At 44.5% G+C, this 18,163-nt stretch overlaps 1 protein-coding gene across 2 annotated transcripts; it reads left to right on the forward strand.

Moving 5' to 3' along the window:
• The first annotated feature begins 5,997 nt into the window (after nt 1–5,997).
• On the forward strand, nt 5,998–10,192 carry LOC124686228 (ACT domain-containing protein DS12, chloroplastic). 2 transcript variants are annotated; one of them, XM_047220216.1, is made up of 10 exons: nt 5,998–6,319; nt 7,780–7,834; nt 7,903–8,031; nt 8,123–8,217; nt 8,384–8,468; nt 8,565–8,624; nt 9,023–9,078; nt 9,391–9,496; nt 9,573–9,641; nt 9,839–10,192. In XM_047220216.1, the coding sequence occupies exons 1-10, from the start codon at nt 6,189–6,191 to the stop codon at nt 9,899–9,901; spliced, it is 849 nt and encodes a 282-aa protein (XP_047076172.1). In that variant the 5' UTR covers nt 5,998–6,188; the 3' UTR covers nt 9,902–10,192. The 2 variants fall into 2 exon arrangements, with proteins under 2 accessions (XP_047076172.1, XP_047076178.1); XM_047220222.1 differs by having other exon boundaries at nt 5,999–6,319; nt 7,906–8,031.
• Nucleotides 10,193–18,163: the final 7,971 nt, after the last annotated feature.

An 18,163-nucleotide genomic window follows, 5' to 3' on the forward strand; every position in this document is an offset into this window, starting at 1 on the left:
TTTGCCATTGCACATAACAATTTTGCCCCAAATTTTGCCGCCGACACTTGCCTTTTGTTTGTTCCACTTGTTTGGGACAATGCTACACCACACATTTTTGACACCTTACAACTCTTACATGCACAAATTTTTGTCCTACCACATTTTGGATACATCGACACTCTTTTGGTTCCCATTTTTGCCAAATGCCTCTTGGAGAAACGACTTGATGCTTCGTGTTTTATTGAGAGCCTTTTGTTCGTCGATCACAAATTTGGCATGCACAAGCTTTCCATTCGCAAGTTGTTTTTCCCCAAGCTCTTCTTCGACCGCGACTTTATCCCTCTACCACAACATGGGACAAGCGTCATGGACTACACCGTCGGTGAGGAGGAACAAGAGTCGAGGACGACTCTTCCCCAAGGGGGGGAGATGATGTAGCCCCGCCTATCGTCGACACTACACCATGGCCAAGGAGTTCCCCAAGTGGACCAACAAGCGCAACCCCGCCTATCATCGACGCTACACCATGGCCAAGGAGTCCCCCAAGTGGACCAACAACACAAACCCCCGCCATATATGTCAAGGTGAACTCCTTCCTCTCGACACTCGACCTCGTCAATACCTTGGATGGAATGCTACCTCATGTCGGTGTGTTACATGTCATTAGGTACAAGAGTCATCGAGGAACCGGAGAGAAGGAACTCCCATGGTGCAAGGAAGAGAGAAGAAGAAGAAGGAAAGAAGAGAAGAAGGAAGAGGAAGAAGAGGCGGGAGGAAGAGGATCGACTAGCCGGTCCAGAGGCCGGCCAACCGGGCCCCAGGCCGGACAGAGCCGGTCCCGGTGGCCGGTCGGACCGGGCCCCAGACCGGATCCACCCCGGCGTCGTACCGACGCCAAACCGAGGAACTTTTGCGAACTTCCCGGTTGGCGGCCGGTTGACCGGCCCTGGCACCAGGCTGCCCGGTCTACAGCCCGGTTGGAACCCGGTTGACCGGATTTCACGGGACAGACTCGACCGGAAACGTCCCGAGTCGATCAACCGCGTACCTTTTTGACCCAAGTCGCCTTGTACCTCTATATAAGCACCTAGGTCATCCCCTTTACCCCGACAAGATTTAGGCTTAGACATGGATTTGAGCTTTGTCTCCCTAGGGTTTCATCCCCTTTGTATCAAGGCTACCCTTGTTGGATGATTGGATTTGGTGTGTGAGATTCTAGTGCTACCCACTCTCTCTCCTACTCCTAGATTCATCTCCATCACCAATCTCTCCGCTCAGAATTCTACCGCGCGTCTCTTCCGGGTTGATTCTATTGGCGTGGTCCATCGAGCCACGGGGGTAAGTATCGGTTGTATCGGGTTGGTGTGCGTGTGTGAGTTCCTCGTGTTCTTCGTGTTCATCGTGTTCTTCGCGCTCTCCCCCTCTTCCTCCTTTGGATTTTGGGTCAACCGCAAGATCGGGCCACAAACAGGGTCTTAGACCTCATCATCTACACCAACACATATGCCTCCAGCAGAGCCAATGGCTGGTAAAGATTTCCAAGAAAACATTTTATTACCAACTAAAGAATTTAGATAGTTATCAGAAATATTTTCTTTTTAGTTTCTTGGAAACCATGTACATGGTAGTCTAGGTTTCTATTTGCACCCTTGGTGTTTTAGCGAGATGTTGGTAGTCAGGAGCGAAGCACTGGATCCCCTTGACCAGATCTAGTGGGCTACAGGGTTCATCTTCGTCTCCCTCATGCTCAGATGGTTGGAGAGGGGTGAGGCTAGGAAGAGCATCGGCTCCTTCATTCAATAAGGTCGCACTATCTCGCCATCTTCTGATGTTCTATTGGATCCTCTTGAGTCCTCTTCCGACCAGCCTTGGTGGCGAATGGAGGATGCGACCCGACAATTCTTTAAGTGTATCGTCAAGATGGTGGGGTGCCTATGCTGCAGGCATGCTGATTGGTGGAGTGAACTATATTGTGGCCTGGATTAGTGGCGGAGCTGGCTCGAAATTACAACCTGGGCAAAGTCCATGAATTTTTCATTGCTCAACGATTGCCCACACACATGTTTATTTTAATCATCAATGCATGATAGTGTTACAAGGGAGTGCACCAGCTTAGCCTGGGAAGCTGCCCGGGGCATGCGAGGCCGTGGCTCCGCCACTGGCCTGGAGTGCCGCCATTGTCCTTGGCCACAGAGGCGACCACTCCTTGCGTTGGTATGTAAGCGCTACTACAACCTCCTTAGTGGAAGCTCTCAATGGAGATTCTCCATGGATCTCCCCATCTTCCCATCACCAAGTGTTTCGTCCCCGGTGGCATCAAGATGGCTATCGATGGAGTCTAACCATAGGTGGAGAGGACCAAGGACTTGATCACATTTTCTTTTAGGTTTCTAGGGTCCTTTTTTTGTAAAGTCTTAGGAGTATTTTGTACTTTTTATCAGTTCCCTCTGTGTCCATGTACGATCCATCATTTAAGGACGAAGCTTCATGCTTCAACCATAGCCCCCTTTATACTTTCTTTCCACGGATTGCCTCACCGGTGGCGCTGCCATTCGGCGTGGTGGAGAGAGAGAGTAGAGCTCGAGATGTACATGATAGTCTAGGTTTCTATTTGCACCCTTGTCGTTTTAGCGAGATGCAGGTAATCATGAGCGAAGCACTGTATCCCCTCAACCCGATCCAGTGGGCTCTAGGGTTCATCTTCACCCCTTTCATGGTTAGATTGTCCAAGAGGGGTGAGGCGAGGAAGTCCATCAACTCCTTCATTCGATAAGGTCGCGCTATCTGACCATCTTCTGATGTGCTACTGGATCCTCTTGATGCCTCCTCCGGCCGGCCTTGGTGGCAAATGGAAGAGGCGACTCAGGCAATTCTTTAAGTGCATCGTCAAGATGGTGGGGTGCCTATGCTGCAGGCATGCCGATTGGTGGAGTGAACTACATTGTGGCCTGGATTGCCGCCATTGTCCTTGGCCAAAGAGGCGACCGCTCCTTGCACTGGTATGTCAGTGCTATTACAGCCTCCTGGGTGGAAGCCCTCAATGAAGATTCTGTACGGAGCTCCCGATCTTCCCACCACCAAGTGGTTCATCCCTGATGGCATCAAGATGTATAGCGATGGAGTCTAGCCAGTACGTAGTGGAGAGGACCAAAGACTTGATCACGTTTTCTTTTATGTTTCTAGGGTCCTTTTTTGTGAAGTTATCATACTGTTATGTACTTTCTTATCTTCAATGTCCTTATTGTAATTGTACCCACCACTATTTATCTAATGCATCTTTAGGGGTCCTTTGAGGCCCCTCCCCGTATCCAATAAAATAAATACTCCCCCCTATGTCTTAATATAGGGGGCTCTCCAATAAAATTCCTCCCATTTTTTTCTTTATCTCTAATGGTCTCCATGTATGATCCAACGGTTTCTATTTTTTTTTTGTGCTAGACTAGTGTACCATGTGGGTTAAACTTCCCACCACATCACCGGAAAAGCCCATGTCAATATGCTAAGATGCCAAATATAAACCAAATTCTCTTGCATATAATCATTGTATGTTGTCATTACGATACAATAACAAGAAGGATCCCCATGATCTATCTCTACATTAGAGGGAAATTCTCATGGTATTTGGGTAATAAAATGGAACATGGTATATGAGACACCCCTGAATATAAACAATTTTGATACATGTATATTAGAAATACTGACTTAGATGTGAGAGACCAAACTATAGTAGACTTTAAATAGATGGGTTTCATTTGGAACAATGAAAACGTTTTCTGAAGCTTACACCACAATATATACAGTAGTAGAAGTCCACTCTTATTTTCTTTTCTATATGACACAAACATCGCGAGTAGAAATTTGCCCCCTTGGAGTATAATATCCTTAACAATAAAGAAATGCACAAAAGAAAAAATATGTTTACAATATACGTATCTGCCTTTATGTGCCTTTATGTACGTGCAAAATTTCACAAATAAAAGATATATGTGTGATGAGATCTGAGATCTAGGGGTTGGCCCGATCTCGCGATTTGACCCAAGGATCGAGGGGAAAAGGTGGGAGAGCGCGAGGAACACGAAGAACACGAAGAACACGGTACTCACGCACGCACACCAACCCGATACACCCGATACTTACCCCCGTGGCTCGATGGACCACGCCAATAGAATCACCGGAAGAGGCACGCGGCAGAATTCCCGGTGAGAGATTGGTGTTGGAGAAAGGAGATTGGTGAGGGAGAGAGAGTGCCTTGCACTAGAATCTCAATCAACAATATCCAAATCAACAACAAGGATGGCCTTGATTACAGAGGGATGCTTGTCCAAGATGGATGCTAACCCTAGGGAGACTAAGCTCAAAGTTGGTTTAAGCTCAAAATTATGTCTAAGGGGTAAGGGAGGGGTCCAGGTCCCTTATATAGGCATACATGGCCAGCAAGGCGAAAAGGTACATAACTTAGGCAGTTTGGTGGGGTCTTCTCGTCAGATCCGGTCCTGGGGCCGGTCAGACCGGGCTAGTGACCGGGTGGTCCGGTCCTGGGTCCGGTCGACCGGTCGCCAACCGGAAACTTCGCAGATTTCCGTCCGGTTGGTTCCCGGTACGAGCTCGAGGGAAATCCGGTTGGCGGCCGGTTGACCGGGTCTGGGACCGGGCGGCCCGGTTGTGGGTCCGGTCGACCGGGTCCTGGACCGGCCAGCGTCTTCTCTTCCTTCGAGCGCTTCGAGTGACGTCGGGTCCGGCTTCGTGTCCATCTTCATGACTTGAGGCTCCTCTCCTTCCCTTGACCATGGCTTGTCCTCCTCTCCGGTGTCTTGATGACCTAATGACACATAGCACATCGGCATGAGGTAGCATTCCATCCAAAGGGGTACCAAGATGTTTAGCGTGAGCGGGGCCGAGTGGTGGTGAGGAGCGAGTTCACCTTATCGTGTAGCGCTTTAACTCGAGCCCGAGTCATCGGTCCACTTGGGGGACTAGTTGGTCTTGATGTAGTGTCGTCGGTGAGCGGGGCTACATCACCGTGTCCCAGGGAAAAATAAATTCCCCGCGTGTTCTGAAAAGCTTTTTCTTTTTTGGAGCATCTCATTTTTTTTATTGTTGCACATGCCACAAAGTTTATGTTTCTTTCATAAAAGTTCACTTGTAGACACATGCCACAAACCTAAACATGTGTAACATTTTCAGATGTTTTGATGAACATTATTGTTTCACCCGGGAGCATACACTCTTGGAAGCTGATTTGAACATCCCATAACCATAGTGGTTAAGCCATGTTTAGAATGATGAAATCCTTTTACTTTCGTAGAAAATGAAGTCTATAATTTGTAACGTCCAAATTATTTTAGTGAATTCCACTTCCCTAGTTATGCATTTGTGCATTTCAAAAAAAAAAGTTATGCATTTGTGAATGTAACTACCACCTCTAGTGAAAATTCCTCTAGATTACCCCTCTTAGGAATTTGGATCTTCTTTTTGTGGCATGTCCCTTGCGCAAGGTGCGGGGTGATAATTGAGGCTAAAAAATTGGAACGAACAATGGAGAAAAGGCTGGACATGATCATCAATAACACCCTCCAATATTTACACGTTTTGTTACATTTTTAGTCAATTTGTGAAATTTTATTTTAACTAAACCTAGAAGACGATTTAAATAAAAACGGAGGGAGTACCCAAAAAAAACTACAGTACACAAATGTATTACATCACTTTCCCATATCAAAGCTCCACGGTCCTGATTGTCCATCTTCTCAACGGCATAAAAAAAACTTATCAAATAAAAAAAAGGCATAAAAAAGGACAGAACTAACCCCAACCAACTTATCTGCACCTGTCCTGTGCCCACACCTTCCATTTTCCTCCCAATTGCAAAAACTCCAGATCGCTCTCGCTGGGAAAGGGACATGACTGACTGAGCAAGAAGAGAGAGCGCGCGTGTGCGTGTGGGTGTATATATCCGGAGAGGGAGGGTGAGGTGAGGGCGCGAGGTCGAGAGGGAGAGCACGAGCCCACCTCCCGTTTCCACCCCCCCTCTATCCTATGGATAGAGCCGCCGCGACAGCCATAGATATCATCGTCATGATCCCATCAGCGCCTTCGCCTTTGTAGCACCACCTCACCCCCCGTCTCCTGCCTGGACCAGATTTGATCTCCATCCTCGCACGTTCCTTGGGATCTTTTCTTTTATTTATTCTCCAAGGGGCGAGACGATGGCAGAAATGGCCGTCACCGTCGCCGCCGGGACCCTCCGTCCCTGCTCCGGCGTGTCGCCGGCGGCGTCCGGGAACCGCCGGCTGGCCGGCTGGCGCCAACTTGCGCCGGCGGCGCCCGCTAAGCTGAGGTGAGGAGACTGCCCGAGATTTATCTGTTTCTTTTGCCGCATTAGATTCAGAGTCTCCCCTCTCCTGTTTCGTTGTTTCTTGGAGAGATGGCACGATCTTTGGTTTGATTCGTCGGCTACCCCTAGGTGCTAGTTCATTTAATGAAATTCATTCATGATGGTATAACTTAGATTCATATGTTTTTACTAGTTGCAGATAATGCCAGATGGGCAGCTACTTAATAGTTGGTGTAATTCTGGTCGGAACGTGTGACATATTTGTGAAATTCTGGTTGGTTCCTCTGGGTGGTTTTATTGTTCAAGTGGTGGCTCAGGAGTAGGAACCCTACCCAGGAGGCTGATACTTGTTATTGCCTACGAGTAGTTAATATGTAATTGGCATGTTTCCCGTGAGCAATTACTTGGTTGGAAGGGGATAAAGTAAGTTTATAAACATATTTAGGCAGGGGATGTACGCCAAGTGATGCTTGCACACTGAACCATGTGAAACTGATGTGTTCAAGAAAGTTGATTCCTGTGATTCTTCCCTGGTTGAAATGGGATGCCCAAGGTACTAATTGGTTTATCGGCTCTGGAGGCTGAAACTTGTTGCCTATGTGTAGTTGCTATGTAGTTTGACATGTTTCCTGTATGCAATTCCCTGGTTGGAAGGGGATAAAGTTCTATAAACATAGTTAGGCAGGGGGTGTCCACCAAGTGATGCTTGCACAATATATCATGTGATCTGGCTATCGATTGATTCATGTGATTCTTCCCTGGCTGAAATGGGATAGTGGAATTTGGTTGTGTGCAGTATTTCGTAGTACAATAAGTCAGTTCACTGTTTCCGTTAGAGCTAGTTTAAGTAGTGCAGTCAATGAATTTTCTCTGGTGCTGAGGCAGGTACTGTCATTTGTGCTGCGATTTTTTTTTTCTTTCGTCCTGGATGTGTGAACTAATGTATTCCCTCCGATCCATAATAAGTGTCGGGGATTTAGTTAACTTTGTACTAAATCCATGACACTTAATATGGGTCGGAGGGAGTATTATAGTTTCTTGTGCTGACTGGTATGATCAAGCTTGATATTACATTCTTTGGTCTGGGGTGTTGCCAAATTTACCCTATTAGGTTGCAACAAATACAGGTTAAAAGCATTTTCCTCTGTTGTATATTTACTGTGTGATATGCACTAGCTGCGCCATGGGAACAAGATAAATTGTTTGCTTTATACAACCCCGTTTCGGAAATAAGTGAATCAACTTTGTCTACATACGGATGTATCTACACACTAAAATGTGTCTACATACATCTGTATCTGACAAAGCTAAGCCACTTATTTCCGAATGGAGGGAGTACTTGCTTTCTGCAAATCTGTTAAGTCCTCCATTATTTTGTCTTATTACATCACGATTTTTCTCTTTACAACTCTCAATGTTTCTCATGTGTATTATTTACAACTGTTTTGTTTTGTTTTGTTTAGATTGTCGTCTCCAGCTTTGAGGGTTCCTAGAGCTGCTTCGCCTGCAGCTGTTGAGGTAGATAGCATAGCTTACCACAAAACATTGGATGAACCTCCATGTTCAACTGCATATACTTTGGTTAGCAGGACGGGAGCTCTAGCAACACTGATACAGTTCCTACACCGAAAGTTATAATAGACCAAGACTCTGATCCAGATGCAACTATTGTGGAAGTAACCTTGGGTGACCGTCTTGGGGATCTTCTTGATACTGTATGTTGTTTACATCATATTTTCACCATTTACATCACTCTTGGATTATTATTTCTAGCATCATATAATTTGTGCTTTGTTTAATGTGAAGATGAGCGCCCTGAGGAATTTAGGGCTAAATGTTGTGAAAGCTAGCGTCTGCCTCGATTCTTCTGGCAAGCACAACAAGTTTGCTATAACAAAATCGTAAGTGGGTACATTTACTATTATTTCAAGATATGCAAAGCTTGCCATGAGGAATCTCTCATATAAATTTGGCTTCCACTTATAGCAGAATGTGACATCTTTCTTCATTGTACTTTTCTGCACCTATCAGTTCTTGTCTAGAATGAGTGACAGGAATACTCTACAGGTCGACTGGTCGCAAAATTGATGATCCAGAGTTGTTAGAAGCAGTACGACTGACAATTATTAACAACATGCTCGAATATCATCCTGTAATTTCCTCCGCCTTATCATTTTTTCATTTGTAAACCGTCTTGAATTGATTCCTGTAAACTAAGGGCTGCATGTTTTAATTTATTTGACACCAGGAAGCTAGCAGTCAATTGGCCATGGGTGCTACTTTTGGGATAGAGCCTCCTACAGAAGTGGTACTTACTATAATCCATTGATAAGTCAAAGAGTCCACATCTTCTATCTCATCAATGTTGGATACTTGAGAACATTTCAATCTCTATGGACGTCCCTAAAACCATATTACTTATCTATATATTAGGAGAAGGAAACATCACATAAAGGTGTACAAGAAACTATTTTCTAGTGAACTTCAATGCTAGGAATCTCTAGGCTGTAAATTTATATATACCTACTTGACCTGCTAAACCTGACTGCATAAAAAGGTCTTGTAAACATAGACTTGTCGACACCTTGTTGCCAATATAGATTCATGTATTTTGTGCGTAGCATCAAAATCATGTCTTCTATATTGACATGCTTGAGTTTCGTTATCTTTTCTATATGTAAGTACTTTTTGCTCGTAAATTGGCAGGTTGATGTGGACATAGCAACACACATAGACATCTATGACGACGGTCCTGAAAGAAGGTAATACTCTTCTGTTGCTTTATTCTTCACAATGCAAGGGAAATTTCACTTGCTTTAATTTTCATCCTAGTAAAGTGCATGTTATTGGGCTAGAAGCAATGTAATGATCTGTTTTATGGATCAAGCATGTGTCCTAAAGAAGGTCTCTGACTGGACAGTTAGCTGTCATTTATGTACTTGTAATCTTGAATGAATATGCCCACATTAGTTTTTTGAGGATTTTAATTAACGGCAATTTATGCGTTAGAGTTATCTGTTATTCGACATACCTATATCTTTCACATTGATTTGACCTCCAATGTTCCGTTCCAGTTTACTTGTTGTGGAGTCAGCTGATCGCCCAGGGTTGTTGGTTGACCTTGTTAAGATCATCGCTGACATCAACATTACTGTCCAATCCGGAGAGTTTGACACCGAGGTGACATAAGTCCCCTGGAGCCTTAATTTTTATTATTTAAAAAGCTATTCTTCTCCTGAAATTTTGCACATTGTAGGGGCTACTGGCTAAAGCAAAATTCCATGTCAGTTATCGGGGCAAGCCACTGATCAAGGCTTTGCAACAGGTAAACTCAATCATGCCTACAACTTTCTATTGAGTGTGCTATCTGATTACCATGAAAATAGGACAGTTCCAAAAGTCCTGTCTTTGATCTGGCGTGAAGGAAAACTGTACTTACCATGCTATTCTGATTGTGGCCATCTCTATAATATTTCAAATGATCAGTAGTGGAGTGTTTTATGACTCAGTTTGTTACTGCAGGTTCTTGCTAATAGCCTGCGCTATTTCTTGAGGAGGCCGACAACAGAGGATGCCAGTTTCTAGACCCCGCCTTAAGACAATCCGTGTGATGATGATTGCATGAATTCAACACTATCATCCACTTTATTCTTGAAATATGCACAATTCCCAAAAGACAGGAGGTATACATCTTATAGTGCGTACAAGTCTGAGCTATCTTCATTTGAGGTTAAGTCCATGCTGTATGAAGTGAAGTAGCCTTCCAAGCTTACATGCTGGCATGATTCTTAAGCATGTAACACATGATTATTTTGCTACCCGGGATGCATGTTTGATGATAAAATAAGATGGCGACTTGTGGGGCCAATTATCAGCTGTTTTGGTGTGCTCGTTTCATCTTTCCATTTTCGGATTAATTGTGGTTCTGATAATAAGCAAATTTGTTATGAACACATGATGAAAAAAAATGCAGTGAAACTATCACAGCTCCAAACTTCACCTTGAATAAAAAGGCACGCTATTCAGTTTGACAAAATACTGATAAAAATTGATGCACATGTTTGGCATTCGACATATTTTTTATTTTTAAAAATGGACGAACCTACGTAATGAAATGTGTCTAGATATGTGACCAAATCTAACCAAAGTTGTGTCAAATAATTTGTAGGGTCTCTATAGGGCCCAATCTATTGAGAAACTTCGATCTTAGTAGAATGTCAGGCATCAAATCTCACCATTGACACGGATCATGAAGTAAATCTAACAGTTTGGAGGCATTTTTCATAGTTGCAAGCTCACTTGCAACTGAATTATCTTGTAACTAAATAAAATCTTAGCTGCAACTCAGCTTGCAACTCAAGTACGTAAATCACGGTGCAAATCTTACGTTGGAGTAATACTAAGAAGGAGCTTCGTTCTCAGTATATAGAGAACTAGCAATTCCGTAATTTGTATCTGATCAAATCTAAGCAAAGCTGTGTTAACTAATTTAGACGGAACTTTTTCCAACAAGGACACGCTCGATCGTTTTTTTTTCTTGAGGGGGCTCTTGATAAGTTTCAAGAGCCGAGTAACAGAGTAAGCTCTGTTCAATCCAATTCGTCCAATTATGAGACTACTTCGGGGGAAATTGTGAATCAGTTCGCCTCGTGCTCCTCTTTGCTACTTTCTTCCTCTCAACTCTACATGTCAGGATGCTAGTCCCCTCTCCCTTCACTTGTCACTTCAACATCATTAGGAAGAGAGATCTCGTTCCTCCAACGTGGCCTAGTAGGGTTATGTTTTGTCTGCTGTCATGTGTCATCAGAGTGGTGGGAGCGGCGACTATGGGAATAAATTTGCCTCATCTCTACTTCCACACTAGCGGCAAACTTCACGGCGACGTCTCGGAGTTGATAGCAGCGTGTGCTTCTCGATCCTTAAGATCGTCAGCTTGCTCTTCTCACCGTTCTTCAGATCTAGCGATATTAGTTTCTCTGTGTGTCGCTGACGTTCTTCGTTATCCACATCGGCGTTGGGGACCAGGGTTCGATGGATGCAAAGCGAGGATGTTGGTCCAAAGGTGGTGGATTGTAACATCCCAGTATTCCAGACAGTTGCAGGGTTGATAAAGGAAAGAGATGTGCATCTCATAGCAAAAACTGGGAAAATTCCACTTGGCTCTTAAAGAAAATAACCATTTAGTGATAATCATCAACACTCAGCCGAGCTGATCCATCCCTGGAACAAGTTCCAACAGGGAACAACCACACAGCTCACAAGGCTCATGCATGCTTCACAACACACATGCAACCTGGCTAGTCACCAACCTCACATAGCCTTGTTGTCTACCAAGCCAGAGCCAGTACAGAAATATAAATAGCCAACTTGAGAAAATCAATCATCCATCGACCAGTTCATCAGTAACAACATAGTTGTTCTTCATCAAGAACACAAACCCTAGAAACCAACAAGATGGGTAGCTAGAACCTTTGCAAGCAACTGAAGCCAGGAGGAGAAGGACAATCCATAAGCACATCACAGCAGCAACTGAAGCCATCCACTACACCAATAACCATAAATCTAGGAGCTGGAATGAGATATACCACACTCATGAACAAACCCCAGGTTCTGTTCATAAATGCTTAAGAATGCTACATGAAAATCTCATAGGGTAGAGGTACCCTGTTTTGATCATCATCTGGTCATTGACCAAGTGATGCTGGCAAGGATAGCATCTGCCAGAGATCAAAACCCAAGCCAGTAACCAAGGTCATGCCAAGATAAACCAAACCAGTGGCATAGCCAAGAGAAACCAGTAAGGATTCAATCAACATGAAGCTTACCAAGATCACCTAGCAACACTAGTCTATTAAAACCATAAAAAAATATCAAACTTTGTTGTCTGAATAGTTTTTAACATCAAATGCTACTGGTAATCAAGAATTGATCACCAATATGCAATAATCCTTCCACAGTAAGCCATACAACAGTAGGAGCAGCCAAATGCAGCAGTGAACCACTGTTGAGGTCACATCAGCCACCAATTCATGCCAACCAACAAGAAATACACAATCATCACTCATTTGAGTTTAAAACAAAGCTGGGTACCCAACAATAATTGGCTTCCATCCATTCTTCAATTACACATCAAAGGAATCATTACTGCATAAGCAGTTCATCACATTATCTGACATCAACAAAGAAAACCTTCTCCGATAATTGAATCAGGCAACAACAAGCATACCAGGATGCTATGCAAGCATCAGGCACATCACCAAAACCCTCCAGCCTGCTTTTACAAGCATCAGCAGACACCAGTACATGGTGAGAAGCTCCAGAGGCACAAGTAGTAGCATATGACAGTAAGTAAAAGGCATAAGTAATGAGCCAGTAAGTAAACCACTAGCACATAATGACCACTTGACCATTTAGAGCATGCACACACAAGCAAAAGCATCAGCAACTCATCACGAATGGTGAGCAGCTGCAAGGGCATGCATTTAGTTGCACCAGAGCTAGGACAGATAAATAGATTGCATCCAACAAGCACACATGCAATTGATTGATGAACACAAGTACAAGGCAATCCAAGTAGAGTATTAGAATGTACCGGAAGCCTAGCAACAACAACATAGCCACCACTGGAACTTGCTATAGCAAGTACTACTAACAACAGTAATGCCAGAGAAGCATCCACATAGAGGAGACGGGAGGAACCAAGCTAGCAGTAGCAGCAGTGAAACCAACTAACCAATTACGCAGCCAGTAGCACAACAACAGCATCAAGCACAACCATGGTAGCACCACAATAGGGCCAGTACCCAGAAAGGGGAACTCGGCCAGTAAGTCTAGAGGAAGAAGGAGAAGGATAGGAGAGAGAGAGGAGAGGGGTCACATACCTGGAGCCACAGCGCTACAGGCCCGGACCTCGACGACAGACGGCGGCACGGGCCAGCCACGACAGCACCAAGCCGCGGCCAAGCCTGGCCACGCCGAGCACCGCAACCACCATCACGTCACGGGCGAGTCGCCAAGCAGCACCAGGGCGCCCAGGAACGCCAGCTCGACGCAAATCACCAAGGTCACCGTAACCCTAGTTCCAGTAGGGGGTCGATAGCGAGCAGGAGGATTGCGGGAGCTCGAGGGGGATTATGGTTAGGGTTCCGCCGCGAGTGCGAGAGAGAGTGAGGCCGGTTGGGCCGGACCATGCCGACCTGGTCCAGTCTAACCCACGGGTTGGACTAACGAGTGGGCCCGGGGACATTTTGGTCATTTAACCAGTGAGTTTTCTTTAAGATTTACAAATAAATCCAAAAACTCTAGAAAAATCTAAAAAAATAAAGTAAAATATGTATACCACTTTAAAAATTATGCTCTATACAAAACAAATGCTTCCTTGAAAATTTGAACAAAAGTTAAAATAATTATTAAGAAAAATTACAAAAGAAGTTGTATAAGGAAAAATTCAATCCTTTAAAAAAATAAGAAAAATGAGTATTTAAAACCAAACCTTATTTTCTTAATAATTAATCAAATAAAATAAAATATTTTCTTTGACATGTCTCTTTATTGAAAACATCAAAAGTTATTTTATATGATTCTTAAGAAGGATCTATAAATCTTTCGTATCCTCAAACTCTAATAATTAAAATAAAACCCTAAACATCAACTGGGGGGACCAACACTAAAACCCTAAAGCATGCATCATTTGGATCTTTAACCATTGCCCTTATCAGATAATGATGCTATCTTTCAGAAACCGAGGACAATGGTCAGTCCACACCATCCAACTGCAATACCTTGCAGTCTTTAGGCAAGTTCATCGCTTGCTCATGTCACTTTGAGTATTTTTATCAAATTACTTGCAAAGTATTATACTTATCACTCCTGCATTGAAAAGCAAAGTATTACTTTTACAATTATGAATATGACTATGTGGTGTGCAATGGAACCATGGTATGAGTCTGGTGGAGGTTCCATTGCATTGGGTTATTCATCTAGGACTTAACAACAAATGTCGTTAAGTGATTCTTGCGCCGTAATACACGTGTTTACCATAAGATCTGGAGTGGGACGGGGTAGTCAGTTGTTCTTTTCCCTCTCGCATATCAACGGGTACACCTTCCGGTGGGCTAGTAGACGCTAGAAGGGAGGAAGGCCCTATTGCTTCTATGGTTTGGTGTATCTATGATGGATTGTAATGGGCTGGCTCAGGGACTAGATCAGAGAATCAGTCAGCAACCAGTGTTTTACAAAAGGGTGGGTATGCAGGGTCGCGGGAAGGCCAATGATTGGCTATGACCTTATACCTAGCCTCACACCAAGGAAGTGTGGACGGAGTCTATAGCCCGGATAGTAACAAGGTTAAGATCTCTTATGGGTAAAGTAACACACATATACATAGTGTATCAAAGTGTGGCATGTCACTCCCTGTTCCGGGTTTGGAACTGCGAATGCCGTTGGAAAGGAACTCCATGAAGTTCTAGACACCCGGTGAAGGCTGACGGACATAATTCTTCAGAATAAAAGCAACCTTTTGAAGAAATGTTTACAAAAACATGGATTGCCTTGGACTTTCTGGGTCGTGGCCGTAGTTAGTGCATTAAACACCTCATTTCTATGATGAACTTGTTGAGTACCTCATACTCATCCTTCTTTGAATCCCATGCTTAGATTACTAGAACAACACGGAGGGGACCAACGAAGGAGCTGAGAACGCAGAGGATGTCTACTACGAGGAGCCAGACCTCTCGGGAGGCATCGAAGGGGTGGACTACCTGATCGCGTACGGAGCTGAGGAAGCATAAGAGGAGGCATAAGATCGAAGCCGTTATATTAGTAGTAGTCGAGCAGCACCGAATATTATAGAATAAAGCTTCTCGAGTAGTCATGCTACTTAGCCAACTTCTACCACTAGTTTATAGGCTTAGTAGAGTTCAACTAGAACTACCTAGTAATCCTCTACGGATCCAGGAGGAGCTCCGTGGTGATGTATATTTTTGGCTTGTAATAATAAGTGGGTAATTTTGGACCAGCTATATTTCTGTTGTACCACTCTGAGAAGTGTAATACTTGCGGATTGGTACTTCGCATATGTTATATCCACGACTAGCATACTACAACATGCAGTGGTATGCATGGTCACCACATGGATCTATCGTTATTCTCCGACTTCGTCGATGGGATGTGGTGGATCGTGGTTTAAGGCCGCATGAGGACATCCCAGGTTGACATGCCGCAACGACATGTGTTGCGTTGCTTGCAACGGGCCTGCTAATCGACCGACAAAGTCTTGTTGGCAATGGTGCTTTCTTAATTCAATCAATGGTGGAGGCTCAGCGTCTCTTTCAACACACGTCTAGGCAGTGTTGGAGTTTGACTGTGGGCACTAGCTTCAGCCTAGAAATTATTATGTATTTCTCTATCCTTTGGTTCCATCTGCAATTTTTTCGAGACAACTATTATTTTTTCCTAGTATGTCTTTTAGTTTTCACATTTATTTGTTCATGTAATTTGATATTTAATGTGGTTTCTCTCTCAAAAATAAATCACCCCAATTTTGACCGAGCTTTAGGCCTGGTTAGCGCATCTCTAATCGAGCCCCTAAAAGGCTTTAAAGGACCAAAAATAAGATGTTAATGACCGAAACCGCCTCTAGCCGAACTCCAAGCGGCCTTGGTGGAGATTTTTTTTTTGTCCTCAGCCTCCGCCCCCCCCCCAATATTCTCCCCCGCGCCGCTGGACTAATTTTTTATTTCCTTCACCCGCTGCCGCAACCTTGCCGCCCTGCCGTATTCCCGCTGGTGTTCACACCGCCGACCACTAGTCGCCTCAGCTGAAATAACCATCGCACTTTCCCCTTCGTTCGACCCACTCGCCTATGCTAGCCATTGCCGGAATCAGTCCCGAGAGCCACCGCATCGAGCTGGATCCCGCCATCGATTTAAGGTCGATCCCGCAGCGGCGAGGTTGATTCTTTCGGGAAAAGGTCCATCAGAGCATGGGGAGAGGTGTAGAAAGACTGTCGTGGACCAAAATCGGTCAACAACTGACAAGGTATCAACTTGTCAATGCCTATGGATTATAGGCTAGGGTTTAGTTGGAAGTAGAGGGCAAGTAGATCTCGAAGGTTTCAGCCGAAAAGTACTCGACGATTATGAAAACTAGGGTTTGTAGACAATGATTCGATGATCTTCGCGTCCCTCGACTCCCCCTTATATAGGAGGCGGAGCCGAGGGATTCGTGCTTGTACAAGTTACAAAGTCCAGGAAGGTTTCAAACTCATCCCGTAAGATTACAAATAAGACTTTCTATTACAACTCTAACTTTCCTTAATAACATCTTGGGCTTCCGAATCTTCTTATTCTTCGAGTAGTGGGCCTTCAGTAAACCCCGGTACTATCTTCGGCAGGCCCATTAGGGATGCCTATGTCGAGTAGCCCCCGAGATTTTGCTTGAATCGTAGAGTCGTGGAAAATCTCCACCGTTTATTTTTACTCGACAATTTAAACTTTTCTATATTTCTTCATATAAATTTCTATATTGTACAGGGATAATGGTAGTTGGGGCTAGTTCATCCGACGGATCGGTACTAGTTAACCGCTCTAGTGGCAATCCGCAAAAACCTACTTCAAAATCACGTCCCTGGACATGATTTCGGGATACCGGTGTAAACTTCGACGAGTGCCGCTTAAGGTCTTACCATTCCGTCGAGTCCCGGTCATATTTATCGGGTACCTAACGCGTCCGTTAGGATTTTTCTTCGTATCCGTTGATACGGATAAAAGTAGCAAACCGACGTCGAGACGGCGCCACGCCTCACGTAATTGATCCGGGGTCTTACCTTCGCAAAGTTTTGCGGCATTCGGAAATTGATCGCAACTTCGGCGTTCGAGAATATATTGTCGAGTGCTTATTCGGCTGATGGAATGGCACATTTTATCGAGTCACGGATGACTTATATTGTTCTCCCGATGGGAGTATATGCAGAGTTATTTATAACTCGAAATATACTCTCTTGTCAGTTCTATGTTTCTTCTTTTCATTCTGACCTTCTTTCTTTTTTATAATTTCATCGGGCACGCGAACAGCGTTCCCGATGGGAGTAGCCCCCGAGGCTACAGCCAAGGACTTGTGCTTGGTTGTAGGCTCCACGCTATTATGCCGCTACATTTTTCTTTCTTTCCCGAAGTTTTATAATTTCTCGGGTGCGCGAACAGCGCTCCCGATGGGAGTAGCCCCCGAGGCTATGAACAAATATTTGTATTTGATCATAGGCTCACACCATTTCTATTTTGTCTTTCTTGATCTCTTCATTTTTCCAAAGTAGCCCCCGAGCATTTGTTCAAAAACTTGTATTTGATCAAAAGCTCTCCAATACTTTTTCATGTCGCCTTTTGATGCAGCTGTTAAGCCGAGCTCTTTTTTTCTGTCAAGGTGACGTTATTGCTGACGATAGCCACGATTGCTAGTCAAAATTTTGCGACAAGTCTTTTCTCGCTGCCATGCGGGCCCAACTGATCCACTATCTTGACACGTCGTGCAAGTGGGGGACACACGTCCTCCGCTTTTTCTGGCGCACGCACCGTAACTTCTCCATCATTAAGTTACTTTTTACCCTTGTTGCCACGTGGCTATCATCTGTCACACATTTTCCTTATCCAACGGTCCGTCGTTTCACCGCACCCCTACATAAGATCATCTTCTTCCTCCTCGGACACTTGCGCTCACGCCGTCCTCCTTCTCTCATCTGCAAATTTCCTCCTCCGATTCACAACCTCTTGAGCTCCTCACCTCCAACCTGCAAATCCCGCGCCATTGTTGATGCCGCCGCGCCGTTTGACGAGGCACAGCACACCGGAGTCC

The sequence above is a fragment of the Lolium rigidum genome, chromosome 1 (genome assembly GCF_022539505.1).
Source record: "Lolium rigidum isolate FL_2022 chromosome 1, APGP_CSIRO_Lrig_0.1, whole genome shotgun sequence".
NCBI classification, from domain to species: Eukaryota; Viridiplantae; Streptophyta; class Magnoliopsida; order Poales; family Poaceae; genus Lolium; species Lolium rigidum.